Source organism: Aptenodytes patagonicus, chromosome 6, assembly GCF_965638725.1.
Source record: "Aptenodytes patagonicus chromosome 6, bAptPat1.pri.cur, whole genome shotgun sequence".
In the NCBI taxonomy this organism is placed as follows: Eukaryota; Metazoa; Chordata; class Aves; order Sphenisciformes; family Spheniscidae; genus Aptenodytes; species Aptenodytes patagonicus.
In genome coordinates this window covers 49231304-49253780 of record NC_134954.1, presented here as the reverse complement: position 1 = coordinate 49253780, position 22477 = coordinate 49231304, and the positions used below count along the sequence as shown (strand labels likewise).

The 22477-nt window shown below is 38.6% G+C and overlaps 1 protein-coding gene across 9 annotated transcripts in view; it reads right to left on the bottom strand.

The window, feature by feature from the left end:
• Positions 1–357: 357 nt before the first annotated feature.
• The window catches only part of ZNF385B (zinc finger protein 385B), a 178205-nt gene continuing 156085 nt past the window's right edge, over positions 358–22477 (bottom strand). For all 9 annotated transcript variants that reach the window (XM_076342501.1, XM_076342500.1, XM_076342505.1 and 6 more), the window contains 4 exons: positions 5937–6182; positions 4676–4854; positions 3455–3556; positions 358–1807 (listed from right to left, as the gene is read on the bottom strand). In XM_076342501.1, the coding sequence (XP_076198616.1) occupies positions 1589–1807; positions 3455–3556; positions 4676–4854; positions 5937–6182 (746 nt within the window). In that variant the 3' untranslated portion in view covers positions 358–1588. The remainder of the gene's footprint in view (positions 1808–3454; positions 3557–4675; positions 4855–5936; positions 6183–22477) is intronic.

The following is a 22477-nucleotide window of genomic DNA, read 5'->3' as shown; positions in this document are numbered from 1 at the left end:
GCCCAGGCTGGTTCTGAAGTTAATCCTTAATCTCCATCAGAGATGGCATAACCATGTTGTAGCATTTTGGTGGTGCAATAATAAAACCATAATCACCCACCTGGCTCTACTGCTTCTTCCTCTGAATCTCCGACGTAGTGAATGTTTACAGTCTGACTGCAAAAAAGCCCCCGTAAAGGCTGTAACAGGATGTAGCAGGGAAAAGACGTTAAAACACAAGGGGAGTAAACGCAGGTTCTGTAATTATACTTTATTGCAACTCTAATGCTCTGCCTGCTCCTGAAGACTCCTTTAGCTAAATTTTTTTGTTCCAGGCTTTTTTTTTCTGTACCAATTAATAAACACAAGAAGCATCTATATTTTTCTTATTATTTTATTGAAAAGGTACATTTAAAAAAATACACAGACATTTTACTATTATGGATTGCAGATAAAGATGCTCTAAAAGTTAATTCTATTTTTTTTTTCCTTTCTTCCACCTGTTGTCCCTGTTATCACATAATGACTTCAGTCCGAGTACTGCATATTGATATCACCTTTATAAAAGGGTTGGGGAGGTAAGAAGATAGGTGGGGCATTACTGCAATATAGTCAGTAAACAGAGAATACGGTCAATTATAAATATTTTATGTTCTGTACATTATTGCATTAGGGAGCCACAATGTTATGCAGCATCGTTACAAAGGAAACTAGTTAGAAATGAAGAAAAAGGATATTACGTACAAATACACGGATCCATTGCCATCTTGAACAATGCATGTGAGCTGTGGTAATGTGCAATTGAAAAGCTTTTTTTTCTCTTTAAACATTGCTTAGCAACACCAGTGAGGAAACAACAAAAATAAGTTAAATGAAAGTAGCAAACAAGTAGTAATCTTAAGTATATGTTATATGGCTTTCTATTTTTAATTTCTCTAAATAAAGTGTGACACAAAAGAAATAATTAAAAGCTTCAGCGCTGCATTGCTTTCAAACATTTGCACAGAAACTAAAAATATTAAAATCAGACATGTGATACATCTTTAGTACTACACAAGATACACCAGTACTGGGGCCTAGGACAGTACACAATCCCTGTCAACAAGAGCACACTGAAAAGAAAAAGGACGCAAGTCATTTTTGAGATGTTATCCACAATCAAGCGTTTGGTTCATCTACCTTTTTTCCACATTAGATTATACCCCATTGGTTTTCAGAGAAGTATTTACATAAGTGTGAGCAAGGAAGACCCTAGTTTTCAAGTCTGTCAGGAAAATATTTTACGTTCCTTGATTCCAAGGTGCATCATACACATTGAAAAAAAAATAAAATGCATGAATCTTTAATGGTATAAATTTTATGAGCAATTACGTTTTTAGAAAATCACACTCTATTTGGATTAAAAAAGGAGAGACAGAGAGAGACTGAGAAAGAGTTGTCTAGACTCCAAAATGCAGTACCCTCAATGATGAATTTTATGGTGTGGGCGTTTGAGGTGTCACGCTGGATGGCATTTCAAAAGAGAAAGACATTTTAAAATCTCGACCCCTTTCCTGCTTTTCTTTTACCCTTTTACTGTCCATAGTTATCTCTTTTTCACATCAATAAATTAGTATGGTGCAAAAAGTATGGAGGCAGGTGTTGCACGGATGGGACCATGGCCTGGCCTGAGGAGAGCTGGTGGTATTGCAGGCGCCTGGAACAAGGAGGCAGAGGGACGGGGAGGAAGGGACAGAGCCGACGATACAGCTGCAGCCGCAGCAAGAGGAGATGAAAGGAAAGCAGGTGCCAGCGGCTTAATCATATCCTTCTGGAATGCGAGTTTTGCCTGGAATAAAACACACAAAAGCAATGTAAATACAGTTCTCCCCACACCCACTTTTACATGAGGGAAAAAATGAACCCTGACAAAGGGCACGCTGTGGTTTCTCACAGAAGCCTCATGTCAGCTGCTTAGAAATTTTACCCACATTGTCTTCTTACTCCCAAGGCAATTAAAGCAACCAAGTTGTATATTTAAAGATACATAAATCTCTTGAGTGTAGGGACAGTCACACTGATGTTTAGAAGGAAGCATAATTTTTAAGTGAACAACATTAAATTATATAAATCATAACTATGCAAGAAATATTAAAAAAACATGATTAAGACTGCAGCGTCAAAAGTCAAATTTTCCACTTGCAAAAATGAATTGCAGAAAAGTAGAGTGGCCGAGATGGGAAACTAGTATTAATCCAGTCAGCTTTTTACCTGCCAATGCAGAGCTGCTCTTTTCAAAATAGAAATATTTTTTAAGATCAATACCAGAAAGAATTCTTTCTGAAAGAATTATTACTCAGTTTATGATCTACAATGGTAGATGGTACAATGGTATGATCTGGTGCTTGTGGTGAAAAAGCTAACCAGAAATATATACATTACAGTCTCACTGAAAATGGTTTACACCACAATCACACATTTGTGGGGGCAAAGATACTCATGTCCTTCCTTTATTAGCGGAGGTCTCTCCTTACGCAATAGATTATAAAATGATGTATTACACAAGTGAAGAAGATTGGTGTGTGCAGAACCTATCAAATGGGGAGACTTACAGAAAGCCTGCAGCATTTTCATGTGCCTCTCTACAATTACAAAGGCATATTAATATTTCAGCTTTTAAAGGCTTTTCACATGCTTACTCTTGTGCACACACATTTGCATCTCTCTCTTTCCAACCTATAAATTGTTTTTGTGCCATAGGTGACATGCACTTTTCCCTAATGAATAAAATACAGGCTGAGTCATGAGCAAATAAACATACAATCTGTGCTGTGCTAGAGCCAGCCTGAACTCTGGCTGCAGCTGACTGGCAGAACCAGCTTGGGGAATTCCTGGAAACGCAGGTGGGTGTGAAAGGGGAACGGCTCGGGGCACAAAGGCAGGAGAGGTGTTTTGGTAGCCAGTGACAGACACAGCCCGAGCCTGCAGATAGGCAATCAATTCTCCTAAACAGCTGATAAATCTTTTGCATTAACATAATATGTCCACACAGCACTCTGTTTTGCTGTATGCAGAGAATGAGCATTAGTATTTTTATATCTTAGTATCTTATTTCCTTTTCCCCGACTGCATCCGTCATAACTGAGAGTTATCTCAGGTGCCCAGAAAGACAGAGTATGTACATTGCAGCCTTCAAGGAGCAGTGCACTAGCCCAGCAGAGCCAATACCTTTCCACAGGGCACACGGTTCACTCTCCATTCCACTGATTATTCCCTTCTTCCTAGCAGTAAATAACACTCGCAGTGCTGTCTGCGTGCCTTTGGCTGGGCAGACAGAATACATAACTACCTTCAAATCTGATCCCTGTGCAGATTCAGCCTGCAGGGGGAGAAACGCTGTGGAAGTGTCAGGTCTGTCATGTTCCTGTCTCTGTGCGGTGGGAGTCCCCAGGGTCACAAATTCACACAGACAGTGATGAGAAATAAAAATACTTACTGCTAAAATACTTGGGCTGCGCTGCAGTTTGTTGTAAGGACTATATTTAGGTTTCATAGGCTTTCCTGCAACTCTGTCCTTATGCCTTCGGCTGGAAATGTGCTGAAATAAATATCCTCACATTTAATTATCTGTTTAAACATTTCTCAGTTTTGAGTTTGAAATTGATTTATCAGCAGGATATGCCTAAGCCCCTGTTTGTAAGATAAAGTAGGTTCTTTAGAGAGAGCAAAGATGACTTTTGCTAAATTAAACATAACAATTTGGAGCACATCAAATAGAGAATCAGAAACTAATCAAATACAGTGAATTCCATGATCCGAGACAGGCTCTGCAAATTATTGATATTTTGGTTAGTATTTCCTTTTTCCAGTTGAGGAGCTTTGAACCAGGCAGAGCTGTAATCACTAGGTCATAGGGATACTCAGAAGTAGGAGGTAAATTTCAGTCTCGCTGATGCTGTTCAGGTGTATAAATAATTCAATATTAGCTGAAGGAAGAACCAATACCCAGGGATATGTCTATACCATGCAATTTAATACTATCTTAGAGATAACTGAAATAACAGGGAATGAGAGGACACATCCACACAGCACAGCACCATCCAGTTAGAGATTCCCTTTTGGGTATCAGAAACAACGCATTTGTATTGGCACAGCTCTGAACCAGGGCTAATTGGCTTGGACAGAGCAGAGCTGCACATTCATATTCATACAGCTACGCTGTTAATGATTACGTTGCTCTACACATTTCAGACATATCTACAGTATTACCTTCCTGCCAATTGTCCTAAACCAATAGATTCAGTCAATACTGGACACTCTCCTTCTCACATAGTATTAAAAAGTATCCCAGCAGATTGAAACAGCACCAGAAGAGGAATCCAGGGAACCTCAACCCAGAATTTCTTCCATTTGGGAGACCAAAGTTCAAATCTCTCTCTTGAGCCACAGCAAACTTTTAAACTAGACCTGCTATGTTATTCGTTGATACTGACACCTTGTCCACCTCTGCTTTACGACTCTCAAGCATTTTTTTCCCAGCTGAAACAATTAGGTGAACTTGACCTATGGTGAACTATTTAGAAATAGCTGTGGGATGACAGAAAAGAAATACTAAGTTAACTTTTTGCCAAAACATCTCCACACAGACCTACATCCCACCTACAATATTGCAATGCAACTAAAACCAACAAAGGAGCCCCAGATACATGCAAGCTACCTGTTTAAGTTGAATTTCTGAATTAACATGGACATCACAGATTTCACAATGAAACGTCTTGTTCTGCAGTCCTGAGCCTTTATTGCCGTTCTGCACTTTCAGCCGGGATCCAGGTCTAGGGTAAGACTTGATGGGACCAGCACCGTTCCGAGCCTCGACCATGGTCTTGTGCTTGGAGCCTGATGGGCAAGGAGACGCAGGTGAGTTAATGATCAGCAACATAGAACCATGTCCATTAGCCTTGGGACTTTTTGTAACACATTTATCTTCAAGACGGAATGGTTAAAGTCTCCACAGATCAGGATTAATGATGACTGGTTTTGGTCAGTGTAGTTCCCACTTCCTTGATCTAAAGGGAAGCCAGACAATGGAAGAAGGGTTTGTACAAAAAGGGAACGACAGGCACGCTGGACTGCTGCCTCTCTGTTTGGGGGCAGTGTGTGGCTGTATGGCCAAGGTGTTTGTCGCTTATTCTCCTGCCAAAATCCATATAGCTGGTGAATCACGAAAAAGGGCCAAGCCAAGAGTGGGAGAGGAACCACAGCAATCACTCAAAACTTGCCTAGGAACAGGAATACTTCAATAAGTATCCCTGATTTCGACAAAATGGCTGCTTTGGCCATTTCAAGAATGGATTACTGCTGTAAAACCAGCTTCAATGGTTTGTTAACAAGCTTTACATCACCAGCACATCACAGAGCAGCCAGAGCACATTAGGGATTGCTGCTTGTGGCCTTTTAAAGGGACCATATCTAATTCACGATAATCAAAAGATTCTAGGACATCTAGGAAATCTAAGGACCCCACCCTAAAATTATCAAAAATATTAAATAACAAAAATTACTGTAAGTTGTACCACCAAAAAACCAGACACCAGAGATAGTGGAATGAAATGTGAAAGAGAGAGAGAACTGACATTTTAGAAACCTTAGTGTTACAGAAACCACTATGATCATACTATGATCCTCACTATGGAGGTATGATGCAATCTGATTAGGTAAAATGAACTGTAGGGATTTTGTCAATTAAAAGCTTAGAGTACATGAAGGACAGTTCAAAAAAATTTAGAGAGCACTTTAATAAAATATCAAACACCACACATGAAATTGTCATTAACAGAAATGTTTCTGTAACTTGCCATGTAAGTTTTAACTAAAAGACTCTTCAGTGAAGTGTGGCTACCACAGTGTCAGAAAACCAGCTTGTCACACTGAATTTTAAAAATAATAACACACAACACTGATTTACACTGCATACTCACCTGTATTGTGGGCTTCTAGTTGTGACAGGGAATTCACAGCCACTTTGCATAATGAACAGTAAAGTAGTTTTTTGGCTTTTTCCTCTTCTGACTCAGAAACTGTGTTAAGAGCTCCATTCGTACTCTTGGAGGATGAGGCAGGTGTTACAAGTGCCACTGCTGCCACTCCAGGTTTGGGAAGAAAAGGACCCACTTCTGTACTGGACTGCTGACTTGCACTACTGGGTTTTGCTTTCCCTTTATCTTCTAAAAGAAGCAAAATACGTATGTCATAATATGCTGCACACAAAAAAATCCTACAGTAGTAGTCCTGTGGTTTTAGTGAACCTAACACAACACAGGCCTAATTCATCTCATTTTATAGAGGACCACAGCATCCTTGAAATCTTGTTAAAATCCTACCATGAAATGTGTGTAATTTGACAAAAGGGGTGATCTTCCTGTTTTTAAGGTTACCAGTGAATACCAATGACTTCAACAAATTCATGTCAGCTGTTGTTGCTGTCATGCTGCAGGTTTGGCCAGTTGAAACGAGCCCAAGAAAACCCAAAGGCAGCCAGGGTTAAGGACTGGAGAGCACTCAGAAACATGTGAGCCTTTGCACTGGGGATTACAAAAATATTTCTGAAAAGCAATATATTTGCCTTTGGAATGGCTCAAGTTTCTCAAAGCCACTAGGAGGACACTGAAAGGCTCCAGCACCATCTTGACATATGATATCCCCCATTTCAGTTACAGGAGTTGATTATGATACTACACTACACACATGAACACAGCTGCTAATATTTTTAAGTTTTTCCAAGAACAATTCCCCATATATCTGGAGATCAGATGGCTCTGATGTGCATTCAGTGCATTCCTGTATCACTTCACAAGCACGGGTCAATAACCTGTGCTCCTATGAGACAGGTAGGCAGGTATTACTTTATTTTACAGATGGCCATCGCAAGGTGAGAGATTAAATGTCCCAACTGTGCCTAAAGAGGAACTTTGTGCCAGAGCCAGTATTCAAATGCTCCTCGCCTACGTGTTGTCTACAAGAGCTCATTGCATTTTAAGCTATTCAACTGCAGTCCTTGTGACCACAAGCCATGGTAGTTGCCAGCAGTAAAACAAGCTCATCTATAAAGAATATGGAATGGGAGGAAGACAGTACAGCGGTTCTGGTATGAGCAACCCTGACAAAATGGACGTAAGAAATGATTGCGTAAGTGACCTGTTGTCACTTTGAACAACAGGAATCAAATTTTATTGCCTAAGCAAGTACAACATCTACATAACAGCAACCTCTTAAAAACTACTTATATTCCATTTGAAACCTATGGCACAGTTTCAAATAGTGTTGAACTGATTTGAAAAACTAGGTTCTATTTTGAGCACTTGGTTATTTCTAAGTATGGGCCCTTGCACTTTATGCTTACAGCTACCAGACTCTGTCTTAACATCACTCTGTGTATCAGGCCAATGCTGTGCTACCAAGAATTCTGAAAACAGGATTGTACCCCCTACAACAAACACTTGAGAGTGCATACGAACTATGAACAGGCGTCCTGAAACTACAACCCCACAGTTGTTGGCATATTTCCCAGAAGTGCATTGCAGTACATCAATTTTAGATTGTTAAAAACCAGGAGAAAGAAAATTCTAATAAAAGAATTATTATTTTTTAAAATAGGAAAAAGAAAATTCCAATAAAAGAATTATTATTTTTTAAAATAGCAATAAAAATACTTTGAAATGACACAATATGAACTGTATTAAACATTGAAAATGATCAAGAACAAAGATTACTATTAGGAGCAAATTAATGATAAAACCAGATTCTGAAGGTATTTTGATTGATAAAGTATGACAAAAGTGATGTTAAATCATAGTTCATAGACCATTCAATTTTAATGTCTCTATAGTAATGTCACATCTGCAAAAATCTAGAACGCATTATGACTTGCGAGTCTTCATAAAATACACCGTTTTAATAAATAGCATTTGCTAACATTCTAAATTAAAGAGTTTTCAGTATGGAAAGTTCTCAGAGGTGCTAACACCTACAAAGGAAACACGCCGAACTGCTGCCATTTGTGAATTCACATTACAGGAAAATAGGGTGGTGGTTGTTGTTCTATGCAAGCTGTATGTTAATATAGAGAGACTAAACTTCTAGTTTGGGGTTTTTTTATGTTGTTTCCCATGTATTTTTTTTAATGTAAGCATACAGATTTGGTGCTTTTGAAACGCTTCCTAGAGATAGAAATCATCTCCGCCTGTGAGGGAGAGAACAGGAGGGGGCCAGCACCAACGCCAGCTGATGCACGCCGGGGTGGACCCCCGGCCTGAGAGACTGCCTCGTGCAGCCAGCGCACCGTTCACACTCCTGCCTGCAGCCCCTGTCCTCGCTGTTCAAACCGTCTGCAACAAGAGGGAGCAGATTTTTATTTCTGCCATCAAGCGTCTGTGGAGTGAGATCCTGAGCAACGGAGTAAGATCCATTTTACACAGGCCACCAATTACCATCACAGACTGATGGTTTTCCATCGCTGAATTTAACAGATGACTGAAAAATGACAGATATCATTTCCCACTTCTCCTCACTTAGCCGGCCACCAGCTGATGTAGTACGTCAATTTTTAAACTATTCCCTAGATTTATGGTGTTTTCACTATTCATAATACAAAGCAATTCTAGAGTATATAATGCGTAACAAGAAAACTTCTAGAAAACTAGAGAGAAGTTACCAGCATCCAGCTGGGCTCAATTCTGCCAGTATCTCAGCTTTTGGAAAGAACCTCGGTTCACATAATAATACCATCATTTGGAAAGCTTCCTGACACAAATAAGCTCTTCATCCATGGAGATGTATGCGTATAAGGAGAGACACACGCCCCTCTATGAATTAATGTTTCCTTCCACCATTCTAAATGCTTAATGCAGAACATCTTCAAAGATCATAATTGTAAGGTTATTATACAGTTTAACTCCCACAGAAAGTACACTGAGCTAAGTGCATATTTGTTACTGCAGTGGGGCCAGAATTGGGTTTTCCTGGCTTCTAAAATCAGAAAATTGCACTTCTCCAAATGGGCTTTTGATAACAGCTTATTGTTTTCAATCCACAGAATTCAAAACACCATTACTTACAGTTTTATGTTTGAGACAGAAATGCCAAGTATTCAACTGTGTAAAGCACAGGAAATGCAAATTTCATGTATATATAAAGCACGAAGAAGATTACTCTTTTATTTGCACTTATAGCACAGAGCTAACAAATAAAATCTCCATGCAGAAATCAGAAATGTAACTGTTAATGCCTGCACACATATACACACTTCCAAACTGCAATCACCGTATAAAAGATACGTAGATAGTTAGATGCAGTGGTAGCATTATAGTCCTCTTGCTATTTCTGAAGGCAAGTATTATTGAGAATAGCCTCAAATTTGCTCTGATTTCCACCTGGGCCAAGCCCACGGAGCCAGGCAGAGGCCAAACAAGTGCATGAGTGAGTCCACCCTGCCCAGGATCAGGGCTGTACCGCTGGCTTCTGCTGTAGTGCTCAGCAGAGCACAGCTGGAAGCAGGAGATCACAGCAGTACCAACCTCCTCCCAGAAAACTGCAGCTGTGATTCAACCTGAGTCAGGGTCAGGTTGAAATGCTTACATCGTAACTCACATGGCAAGGGGTTCATTTAAAATCTAACCCATACTGTTGCACTGTATCTATGTTCTTTTTCCACATAGAAAGGCCATATTTCATCTGTGTTAAATTCCTGTCTTTAAATTCAGTCTCCCTTTTCCTCAAGACTCCAGAGAAGTAAATCAATGGTTCATTTCAAGTTCTTACTGAGGCCTGAATTTATTTTGAAATAGAGCCCAAGGAAAAAATAAAGCTAGCTAATTAAGTATTGCTTTGGGCTCAGTAATATCAATGCTCTTGTCGCCTACTTACATTATTTCAATTCTGCTTTGAAGTTGTTTTCACATATTTCTCGTTGTTTGCCTTACGTTTGTGTCAGCACCATGTTAGAATTCAAGACTTATTTATCCAATTAGTACTGCCTCATTTCAGCTGTATGTAGCAAAGTCAGGACACAGCACAGGATAACATCTGACAGGTTCAAATCAAACAGGTTCTAGCTCCCAGAGCAAGACCAGTTTAAGAGATTTACCAATCTTTGCAGGTCATGCCACTCTCACTACAGTTGCGATGGCATAATCTACAGGACCTACCTGTTAATGCTGAAATCCTAGTTCAGCTAAGTGAACGGGTTTTGCCCTAGCTCAAAAAGGGGCAAAAATGTTATCATGAAACTTCTTCCCTCTGACACTCAACCTGCATCTCTTCTTTTCAGTTGTTTTCTTTTCTAGTGAACAACTGAACACGAACGCCCTGTCCCTGCTCATCGTCCAGCAATCAATGCAGTCCATGCAGAAAGTAAAAAGAATATTCCCCCCCAACCATTCTGTTAAGCAGTTTGGTTTATAAGGTACCTTTAAGAGAGATCACTTGGTTTACTTTGTGATTTGTGTGTTGACTATTTTATAACATATATTTGCACATTATAAATTTATGTTTTAAAATTATATCTTACCATACTAAAATGTGCCTATAGGTATGGCTTTCTATCGCTAGGAAATAACTTTTTTTTTTTTCAGTGCAAGTGATGATTTTGGTGCATGTTAGGTAGAAGTTCTAATTTTGACTTCATGACGAACATATATATACTACTTTCAGTGGAAAAGTAACTTAAAATTCAGATTCTTAATTGAAAATTGAGATTCTTAATACAAATAAAAACAAGCAAATTCTAAAACTCCTGTGTAAATCTAGAAATTCAGCATTCACCTTCGCACCTGTCCTTGTGCCAGGTCCTTCACTGCATCCCCCAGCTGCAGGCACTGAACAGCAGCCATACGCAAAGTACTTACAACAGAAGGGCAGCACAGACATTGCAAAGTGGCCACCGCTGCTCTAGACAACCCTACACCAAAGCTCTTTTGAGAGATTTGCTAATTTCCCATCCGAGAAATGGAGATCTGTTTTTATAATTCTTCCACCTGCTCACACAACAGAACATATTGCCAGCTTAGAAAAGAGCATAATGGAAAACTGTTTTCGGCAGTCTAGATATTTGTGATTCTCCTTTGTAAAGGTAAGTAAATAGTAAATACTTGTGCTCCTTTTCTTCTTGAAAAACCTGAAGGAAAGAGCCATGCAATTTCTAATGCAATTTTCAGCCTAAACCAGCTACATTAGGAGAAACACAGCAACAAAATAATTTAATGTATAGCTGAATCACTGCATGGTTATCAACGCTATGCAACCCATGAGCAGAACTGATGCATGGTTAGGTGCAAATCCTTTGGTGCGATCAGCCTTGTTTACAGCAGTATGTTAAAATACCACACCACTACTGGAAGAACGACTTTTAAAAACATGGACAGCTTGATGACCCTGAACACCTTCAATTAATTTCTGACCATGCCACTTCCTATGGTAACCAAAACCAAAAGTGATTTCTGAAAGGAAGGGTTTGTGTTTTATTTATGGTTTATTAGAAATGTGGTGCAAAGATTGTCTTATAGATAGCCTTGAGTTCACATAAGTTGTGACACAGGGAACTGGTATTAGTCTGAAGTGTTGATTCTTGAGAGTAATTGAGACTTTGAGGTAAAGCAAGCATATCTCCCAAACCAGCAGAGCTGTACTGAGTGAAAACAATTTTCAGGTTCTCCCTATAATTTCAACAGCTCCAAATATGCCTATGAATATTGGGCTGCATTAAACAACCTTTGAAGCAGACAGTGATTACAGAACGGGAAGAGGAAATCAATCAGGTTGTCAGACTATTGTATAAAAACTCCTTCCCTGATCAACTCTGTAGCAAAGGTAAAATCAGTTACATTAATTACAGCCATATACAATCCAAGCAATTTTGCTGAAAAGCTTATCACTATAGCTAAATTAACATCAATAAAGACAAAGTAAAAACATGTTTTTTTAAAAAATAAAATTCTCAGTTAAAATTTGACATTTTAGATGCTTGGCACATCTGACATAAAACTAAAAAGTGACACTTATTTCTCACTACACTTTTTCTTCCTACACTTCTTTATAAAATATGCCCATTGACAATGCTGAAGAGAGGCGAGTTAGTTGATATTACTAAAATCTATCATTTGACCTCGCTGTTCTAAGCTTTCTGCAAACAGAACAATAAGGTGGTCCCCAGACCAACCAGTCACCAACACAGGCACCGGCGTGGCAGCCAGACTTCTCACAAGCTTTTTTCTGTTTTTCAGTCCATCACAGAGAAAGAGAAATTTTCAGAAGTGAGAGTAACAGAAGTAAGTTTGGCAGCTGTTTGCAGGGAGCTCTTCACAAACAGGACCAGGAAAAGCGGGAAGCTGTTTGGGAAGCTGGTTTCAATGGCTGATGGGTGGTAGGTGCAAGTCAGCATCTTGAAAGTACGTTACAAAAGACATACAAAGGTACGGAGAGCTTTGAAAGTAAAGGACATGAAGAATTTGGATAGAGAAAAATCAGTAGCTTTAGCTGTACCACAGAAATATTGTAACAAAATTTGCAGCATTTAAAACAAAAGCATGAAAGCAGAGAGATCACAGTCAAAGAGGTTACAAGCCTGACTGAAAGTAATTAAGGGAGATGTTAAAAAACCATGACAAAATAAAATCAAGGTGGGGAAAACTTATTTAGCCACACTGTACTTGAAGGACTGCCTAAACAAACCCTAGGATCTACCCTGGGACACAGGTCTGGGGCAGAGAGAGGAGCCACACGTCATCATATTGGAAACAATAGTTGCTGTACATCTCTTTGCCTGAAATAAGATACGGAGGGAGAAGAAGATCAATGACCAAATTAATAGAAGGACAAGAATAATTTGAATTCCTTCAATATATTAGCAGAAATGAATAGAAAAAGGTAATAGCAGGAAAGCAATTAAATCACTAGTGGTCACAACCTTTACAGCATTTGTAAGCACTCTGTCCTGCATCTCAGCATCACTCAAAAAAACCAACAAAGAGCATTAGATTATTTCTTGACACTCATTAAGACAGAGTTAGCTAACTTTGATAAGGGATTTCAAAATCTTTTTTGTTTTATCTCCACATTTGCTGAATAATGAGACTCTAATGGCTGTCAGACAAAATACCTACTTTCTCACCAGTTGTGCAGTCTACTGAGAAATGAGGCTGAAAAACCCGTAGGGCTCTGTTCTAGAAAAATTCCACTGCAAACCTACATGCAAATCAGACAGCACAGTGTATCTATTAACTCTTTGATTACCTTTAGTTTTGGTAAAGTATACTTTAGGCCTGTCTGAAAAACGGCTAGGTTTCATATAATGAAAGGTTGTTACATGAAATAAATCTGTTTGACTCACTCTAAAGAAAACCAATTTTGTTTCTATACAAAGACGAGAAACAAATGGAAGCTATAAATATAAAGCTTTTCATCTCAAACACAAATGTGCACTGAAATAAGCTACAACGTATTTTCTCAAGGTACTGAAGGTACATCAGGAAATGTCTCTGCAATATTGAGTGAACTCTGTAGCTACACTGATTATTTGATTAACTGCATCACTACTCTCCAACGGGCTGAGCCGAAGTATCTTTTTCATTTCAGAAATATTGCTTGGTTGGCAATGGTACAACAGCGATGTTGATACTTAATTTCTTAGATATTTTATTTCTGATTTGGCATACCAAAGACTGCAGGGAATTTTCTTGCAAAAGGAACCTGTCGTTTTTTCAGAGTACAAAATTATTGCAACTGATCAGATTAAAGATGTAATGTTACAAAAGTTTGGTTTTGAAATTTTGGATGGGTTTAATTTTTATGAAAGCAGACTGATGAGAATTAGAAAATATTCAGAAGTACACACAGTTCTGCAACTGTAAAATCTTGCCCTGCAAAATTTATTTCTGTACCTATTTGTACACCTTCCTGAACAGAGAGTGCCTGCTGTTCCAATTACTGGGGTGTGTGAGATGATCCCACTGTATTACCTATGATTTTTAGTCAATTCCTTGCATAGTTGGGGATTCTTGGAGAATTGTTTTTGGTTGGTCGGCTGGTGTATTAGATCTGTTTTACTGACCAAGATCAAGAAAAATCTGGGTGCACTCACTGGGGGTAAGACATTCATATTTCAAAAATCTCTTATTTAGTATTTCAACACAATGCAATTTCTCTGTGCAAAAGCAAGAGGAACAAGAAGAAGGGTTGATTCTGCACTGTTAGCCAAAATGCAGGAGTGTACATACTATGTCCAGAGCAAACAAACTAACGTCTAACACTCACTTGGAGCAACTTGTGCTGTGTCTCCATTTCACCTGCTTGTCTTCAATTCCGCTTTTTTACAGAATGCAGGTTATATCAGACTTCTCTTTTCCTCATTTGAAAAGAGATTAATACAATTTTTCCCCTCTTTTACAATTTTAGACTGAATAGGGTAAACGGGTAACTATGGTAAATGCAGGGCGTTGGTTCTGGAGAAAACCAGCTCGTCTACAAACACAAATACAGAGCAATTTCCTAGTGTACATTGCCAATATCTAATTTCTCAGTGACACATCACACCCCTGTTATAATAGGTCGGGAAAATTTTCACTAGAAGCTTGTTCATAAAACTCAGCAAGATCAGTAGCACTATGCTGCCAGCAGTTGAAAACAAGGTGGATCTAACCAGGGGACACGTAACAACACACAGCTAGCAAGGGTGGATGTTATTTAATGAGTATCCATAAATGAGACTATCCAACAGCTTAGTCTTCCTGGGTCCTGTTGCTGTATGTCTAGGCAAATTTACTTTAAATCTACCCTAACCTTTCATCTTTTCTGAGCTATGCCAGTCTGTATTGGCTGGAATGGAAAAATTTAAGAGTTGGAAAACTATAATACAGTCTGGGCAAAGTTTGAAATATAGTATAAGCTCTGTTATTACAAAATGTGACTCTCATCTGGGTGAAAGTAAATGGTTTTGCTGGTTAAACTTCTCTTTTTATGACACCAGACATCTATTATTTTGTAAATATTTTATACTCCCATTACAGACTGCCACATTTATTTTAGAGGTCCTGGAACGCAAACTTTCTATAGTACTGCATTGTCTTTTTAACATTTTAATAATGTAGGAATGCTTAGAAAAATAACATTCAAAGATTACAACAAACATACCGTATTCTGCCCAGACATCCTTCACTTCTGCTTAAAAATGACTTGGTTCATCTCCTCAACTATAAAAATAACATTGCCTCCTCCATCTATGAATCTGAAATTTATTACTAGAAACACATTTCTCTTGCCGTTTGTGGAAAAAAAAAATGTTAAAATTCTACCCACAGCTGCTAAAGTGCTTTGGAACTCAATACAAAATTTATGGGTGTCTAAATAAATGAATCAAGAAGAACTGACAATCTGCATGCAAGTACACTCTCACGGGCCTGTGTCTGAACTACTTACTTGGTACTTGCCCAGGCAGAACTGCCATTGAAGTCAACTATGAAACACTCATCTTCATTTCAGTTAAATGACATCTGTAATTGTGCATTCTCACTGATTTCTGTGGCAGGTTTGCCTGAGGACTGTGAGTATTTAGTCATGCCCTCAAGATTTGACCAATGAATTGCATTTCAAATATTACACCAAAATATTTTCACTCTCCTTGAAAACTAGTAACAAGGAAATAATACGTAACCTATTATTTGTATGTATAATTTTTATGCTATAGGAAATGTAGCATGTTTCTCATACGAAGTCAATAATGCAGCAACTGTAGAACTAAGGTGGAAGGATGATAAAGGAAGATTTTTTCAAAAGATCTATTTAAATGCCTGATGTGCCAGCCATGGATATTTTTGCTTTTGATTCAGGATCTCTGAACAATTCTGTATTAAAACCAACTCACCAACTTCTTGGTCTCACAATTACCTGCCATCCCGTACAACACGCATTTTTCCTTGTGTTCTAAATGCTGCTTGCATTTATGTTACAAAAATGAAGATAAGTATGAGTAAAAAGAACATTTACCAAAAAAACCCCAAATCAAGCCACTTTATTGATTGTGTGGATGTTGCTGCTAGACCAGCTTGTACTCTCAGAGGTCTTTTCCTTTACTTAAATAGTTGCTGAGAAATACGGAAAAAAGCCACTAGCAAGACTGTTTTCCCCAATCGTCAGTACATGTTTTCCAGAAAAAAGGTTAAAAAATAGAACATTTATCTCATTTAGAGGCAAAACCAAAGCATCCTGAAGCAACAGCATTGGGCCTGACACATTCTTTAACATTTGGAGACTAAATTCACTCAAAGGCTGAGAGAAAAGGAGGAAATTTAACTCAAATTTTACGGACTCAACACAATCTTTAACTTTGGCACAACTGGACACAGACTAAACTCCATTCAACTACCAATTGTATGAGTAATCACCAGCATTCTGTCATTTATTCTCTGATTATATGAGAAAACTAAATGTCTGGCATCAAAAGAATGGCCTTACTTCTTTAGCAATATATTTCTTTAATAAGCTTTGTGAAAGTAGTAGGTACAGATAAAGCTACTCCTCCCAGGCTTGTTAAAAAACCAACAAAACCAGCCACCACCTTGTTCGGGAGTTTTCCATTCTAATGGATTTAAAGGGCTCATTTCAGTCCTACATAAATAAAGAGAACTTCCACTGATTTGAATTTCTTAGTCATCTAAAAACAAACCTAGGGCTTTGTTCACAAATTAAATTTTTCTTAGGCAAATAATACTGTCATTCATCATCAAAATAATAACCATCTTAAGGTGATAGAAGGGGATATTTTATTTCTCTCATTTGCAATTTTTACAAAATCTCATTACATAACCCTCACTTTTTAGGATACTTCTGGATCATCTTTCTTCCTAAAAGAAAATTGCAAAGCAGATGAGTGACATTTGTATCTCAGTCTGAACTCTCTTTTTGCCAGCTATTTCTTTTTCATCCCACTTTCTCCCCTTCTCCATTTCCTCACCCGAAGACTCAAGAACTCTTGTAATAGTATGTTGTAAAGACAATGATGAGTAAAGAATGATGTGATACATAATAGTTCTGGTAGTGCCACCTCTCTGGTATTATGTCCTCTATGGAAATATACATACATACATTTGCTAGTAATTTTTGTTATTTCATATTCATCTTATTATCATTCCATTATCATCATCATCCTATAAAAAAAAATCTTTGGATATTCAATAGGCACATCATTAGCAGAACAAACAAGAAAAATAGATGCCTGATCTCACAATATAAAAGGGTTGCTGAAAGAGTCAACGTATATAAATGGATTCTTTACATTTCTGAAGGCTTATCTAAAAAATTTTATTGGAGCTATGTATACAAGCCATTCCTTTAAAATGGGTGGAAAACAAGGTGATAAATGGAAATAAATGTTAAGGTGAAAAGGGATTTTGTTAAGAGAACTGGTATCGTTTTTAGGATTACTCCAAGTACGGAGATGCATATGGTAAAGTTTAGAATTTAAGCACTGGCAGAAAGATTTTTAAAATAAGCAATGAAAGCAATACGACTAAGGGAGTGTCCTGATGGTGGACTTGCAAAATACACACTGAGCCCTCCCTTGGGACATTACACCTCATTGGTAGTTGGTGAATAAACAGCACTGGTAATTGGGACACGGGAGAAATCCAACCCATCGTAATCTTCCTGAGTAAATGTGATTCAACATGTTGCACTCTATTTTAGGAATAAAAGGAAAAAACACTCAGTTTTGTTGTCAAAGCACCCACAGAAAGCCCACAGACAAGACCTGAAGGTCAACTTTTCTAAGTCTGATAAAGCTTGGAGTTGCCAGTCCTGTCTAAGGGGCCAACTAATTACCATATGTCTACATGACATTTATTAGGTCCATCAACATGTCTAGGCTGTTTTCAAAATGTGAGCTAGCCCGTTCGGTGTCAGACACTGTACCGCACTCTAGCATGACAATGTTCCTCAGAACAACCTCCAGCTGGTTTTAGTTATACAGCTGTAATAACTGGAATAACTCTTACAGGGCCTGCTTAGGATTGAGAAGTTGGCAAACAACTTTCCAGTCGCATCCCTTTCCTGCCGTACTTGCCATACACAGCAGATCAGCATAGGACTGCTCATATGCTTGAATATCATCACCATAACCCTGTGAACTGCTTGTTGAGCTGCCCTGAGACACGGCTACAGAATACGGCAGTAGTAAGAGGGGTCAGGATTTGAAACACGGTCTAGAATTTGGCCTAGTTAGGTGCGTAATGTTGCCTATCCCTGTACCAGCTGAACAAAAAGGAGTTTTCATAGAGCATCCAAAGGGTTTATCTGTACCTACTAAGTCCCAAGTAGCAGAGCCTTCTCATCTTATTTGAATGACTGAACTTGAAATTGCCATACCTATCATTTCACAAAGAGCTCTCACTGGCACAAAGGAAATAGAGCACATACTGAATGGATCAAAGACAGAAAAAAATGACCTTACTTTCATAATCTGAAACCTGGTTTTGACTCTTTTGAGTCGTTTAGAACAGTTGCATTTACTTCCTGATTTTTGTATCAAAGAAAAATGCAAAGAAGGTGATACCACATCATCTGTCTGCTTCATTTTGAAGTATTTATTTTGATTTGGAAGTACGATCAAAGAATTCCTCTTTGCTTGATAAGTAAACAGTGACATTTCAATCCAGTTATTATCATATGCATTCCTAAAGGACTCATCACTGTAAGCATCTAGACTATGCTAACCTGGGATCACAGACACCGTCTTCTGTTGCATTCTCGGAGCTATATTTAAAACACACTCTAAATATTCTAAACTGTGTTATGTACTGATTGCTACCCCGCCCTTTTCTAAAGCAATGCCATGCATATATGCCATACATATATGTATACTTCTGTGTGAAGCCATCCTGAAAATCCTTGGCTTCCACAGGGAGGGAAGGGAATCTTTGTCCCACATGAAAGAGCAGCTCCCAGGGCTGTTAACTGCTGTTCTGTAACCATGCCTCAAAGCAGCTACAAAAAAGCTTGCAGTGTCACAGTAGTGATTTTCTAGCGTATGAAACTGTTCTATAGCTGTTACTAGACTTTTCTTGGGTGGTTAGAGAAACTGTGCGGGAAACAGGTTATGAAAGGGTCCCCTATGGACACCTCCAATCTGTAAATACCCATCAGGACAAGCAGACATGACCCAACAAGACGTACGAGAACAACCACCTTGTTACATATCATCTGTGGCTTTTTCTTCCTGTCTGCAGACATAGTGAACAGGATAAGATAGTGGTACTTACAAGTACCAATAAACAAGTATTTTCTAAATGGTGAAGAGTTGCGTGCTTAGAAAATAAGATCACATAGTAGTCTAATCATGTTAGGATGCAAAACTTGTGCAATCCAACCCATCAATATCCACTTACCTGAAGTTGCAGCTGACTCAGCATAACGGTACTACGGCTTTATTATTAAATGTTTGCTGATGATCAATTTACAAAAGTCATTTCTGAGTCATAATGTATTATTAACGTCAGCAGGGAAGACCACTGTCTCACAACTTGGGCATCGTTATGCTCAGACCAAGTTCCGGAGTCACCCCTTTCCATTCAGCTGAAGCCACTTGTGTCTGCAGGAGCCCACATTCTTCTGGAAACTTCCCAAAAGACCTTAAAGATTAATTTAACTTTTGTAGCTCTACCAGCAGCCACACTTCTCAAGTTGAAAGGAACAGCTATAGAGACCAGCGCATCATAGCTTTTGAAAAATAAGGACTGGATGAATTTGGGTTTTGCCTTTGACAGATTCATCACACAAGCTGAGCTAACGGTGAAATTATTTTTCCTGTTACTACTACAATAGTGAGTTCTGACGAATAAGTGTTTCAGCTCTCATGCTATGTCTGACCCACAGAAGACATGGCTCTGTAGCAAACTTAACTTGACATTTTAGTTCAATATATAGCAACTGTTCAGTCTGGAGAGCTCCAGATCATTCATCATTATGTCACTCAAAATGGCAGCACATCAAAAAGGCTGCTAGTCGTGCCTGTTGTGTCCTTTTATTAGCAGACCGATATAAGAGAATAGTAAATTCAGTTTATCAGTTTACTATGAGACTCCCTACCCATTCTGCACTAATACCAGTGGAAGTACAGCAGATAAAGGAACACAAGAACTTAAAACTGTCTTCTCTGTTTAGCTTCTTGCTCTCCTCTTCCATACTCAAGAAAAGGACACCAGGAATGACTTATTTCTTGATGAACATTTCTCAGCAACTTAGCAATCCTCCAAAGTACAACGGTTAAACAACAGCTCCACAAGGAGTGGAATTTAATTCCCTTCCTTGATTCCGTTTAGCCCCTACCTTATGTCCTTCTAATGCAATTGTTTCATACCTACACCACCGTACACACTGTCAAATCTCCCATCCTGAAGGCAAACATAGTGCCTGGCCTGTCAGCAGGCCAAGCAAAACAGAGCTCACACAGCAGCATCTCTCAGGATGGACCATAAGTTAAGGCTTCTCTTCTACCCAGGTGCCAATTTTCATCACACTTATAGGAGCTTCATTAAAACCTCTTCCATCTCATGAATTTTTTTGACATTAGGCAATACAGTCAAAGTTGTGAAGACAGGGCCAGAGAATAACAGAGATAAGGATAGATGATGTGACTGTAAGTCTCATTTCCTCAGGAAATCAGGATTAAAAAAACCAAGACCACAAATACACACATGAACTGAAACTCTTAGTATTAGAAATCTTTTAAAGAAACCTAAAATATACCTTTACAGCTCATATATAGTAATAATCCGTTTCTCAGAGAATGAAAGCTGTGTTAAAATATTCAGAAAAAATGGTATCAGTTAATTTCCTCCAAGGCAAAAAAAACCCCGCCACTGATTCCCAGAAGCAACATAGTGATTGCTCTAGCTGCAATAAGCATTATGTTAGAGCTAAACATATGTTAAAGAACAGATGAACAATAGTGTCTGTAAGGGAAAGTGTAGCTGAACAAAAATATTGTTTGGTTTCAAGTCCAGAGCCTGGTAAAAACCCCAATCTCCAAGCCGTTCCTCACCTCTGTGACCAGCATTCCCTGCGTATACAGAGAATTTGCCACTCCAGGTTCAGGTTTTTGTCCCCCCAAACATCCCACCCACAATCGCTTGCAGAGCAGTAACAGGCTCTGAGGAGCCTCCCCTTCACAGAGAATCCCACTGTTCTCCTAACGGGAAGAAAGCGTTTAACTAAATCGCCACTGTGATTTATTTTTAATGTAGAAACACTTGCAGTGGTATAATCCAACTGAGACAGATGGTAATCTGTCTAATTTGTGCAGAGTAATTAATAGCATAAAACAACACGCTGTCAAAACAGGGCAATAGAAAAATATCAAGAGCAGGTTTCTCCTGTCATTGGTTAGATTATTTTATCAAAAACTGAACGTAGAGGTGTGAATGATTTTAGGTACATTGCACAGAGAAGAAGAAAATTAAGTCAGGGACAGATCTCATAGTCTGGCAAAGGAAACACATGACAGATCCAGACTTATGGAAGAGATAATGGAGTTTGTAAACGATGCTGAAACTTTTGTTATTTGACCCTCAGCCTTTGGCATAGGCGGGGGAGGGCATTATACAATTACATTATCACAGAAAGCACTCTTAACATGTTAAATCCTCTAAAGTTTTAACAGATATCTTACTTAAGCAGTTGTTTGAGTTCTTACAGTGTACACCTGGAGCAGTAAGCTCCAAAGCTATTTTTGATATTTCAGAGAGTAAAATATTTATCAAATATTCTAAATCTCTTTCAATTCAATAGTCCACATTTTATTTAGATCAATGACAGTTTGCTACTGTTTTATAGTAACATGGCTTGTTTACCTGAAGATGCTACTTGGATTCATGTTATCTCTCTCAAACCTAAAATGTGATTTGCTAGGTGAATCAACCTCAAATTTGGGACCCATTGTCATTGCTAAGGACCCAAAGACAGTTTTGGTGCTGCCATGAAGAGAGCAGGATGACAAATAGCCACTGATACGGAATTTTTTTTTTTTTTGGTGTGTGTGTCAGAAAAGTGTCTGTGTCATTCATCTTATGGCATGTGAGTCAAGCTCAGCTCTGGTGAAGAGGATAATAAATGCCTACCGAGGCAGAAGCAAATTTATCAGAAGCAGTCCATTAAACCAACAGCTGGGTAACCCACAGAAAGTGCTTTCTCCTGGATAACAAGTACAGTATTTCAGACTGTCAGTGAGTTCAGGAAATTCTCCTGTTTCACTCAGTAACACAACACTGACAGAGCAGAAAGAGACTCAAGCAACTCCACTGCAATTAGCATTACTGATCTTCCTCAGATTACTAATATGGAGAAAAAAAAAAAAGAAGCGATGTTGAAGCACTAATGAGCTGTGGACATCAGGAAATATCCATGCCATGAGTCTTCATTTCTGTAGGTGTGTTTTCCTGTTTGAGCAATATTATCCTATTCAGAAAGGAAAAATTTCTTA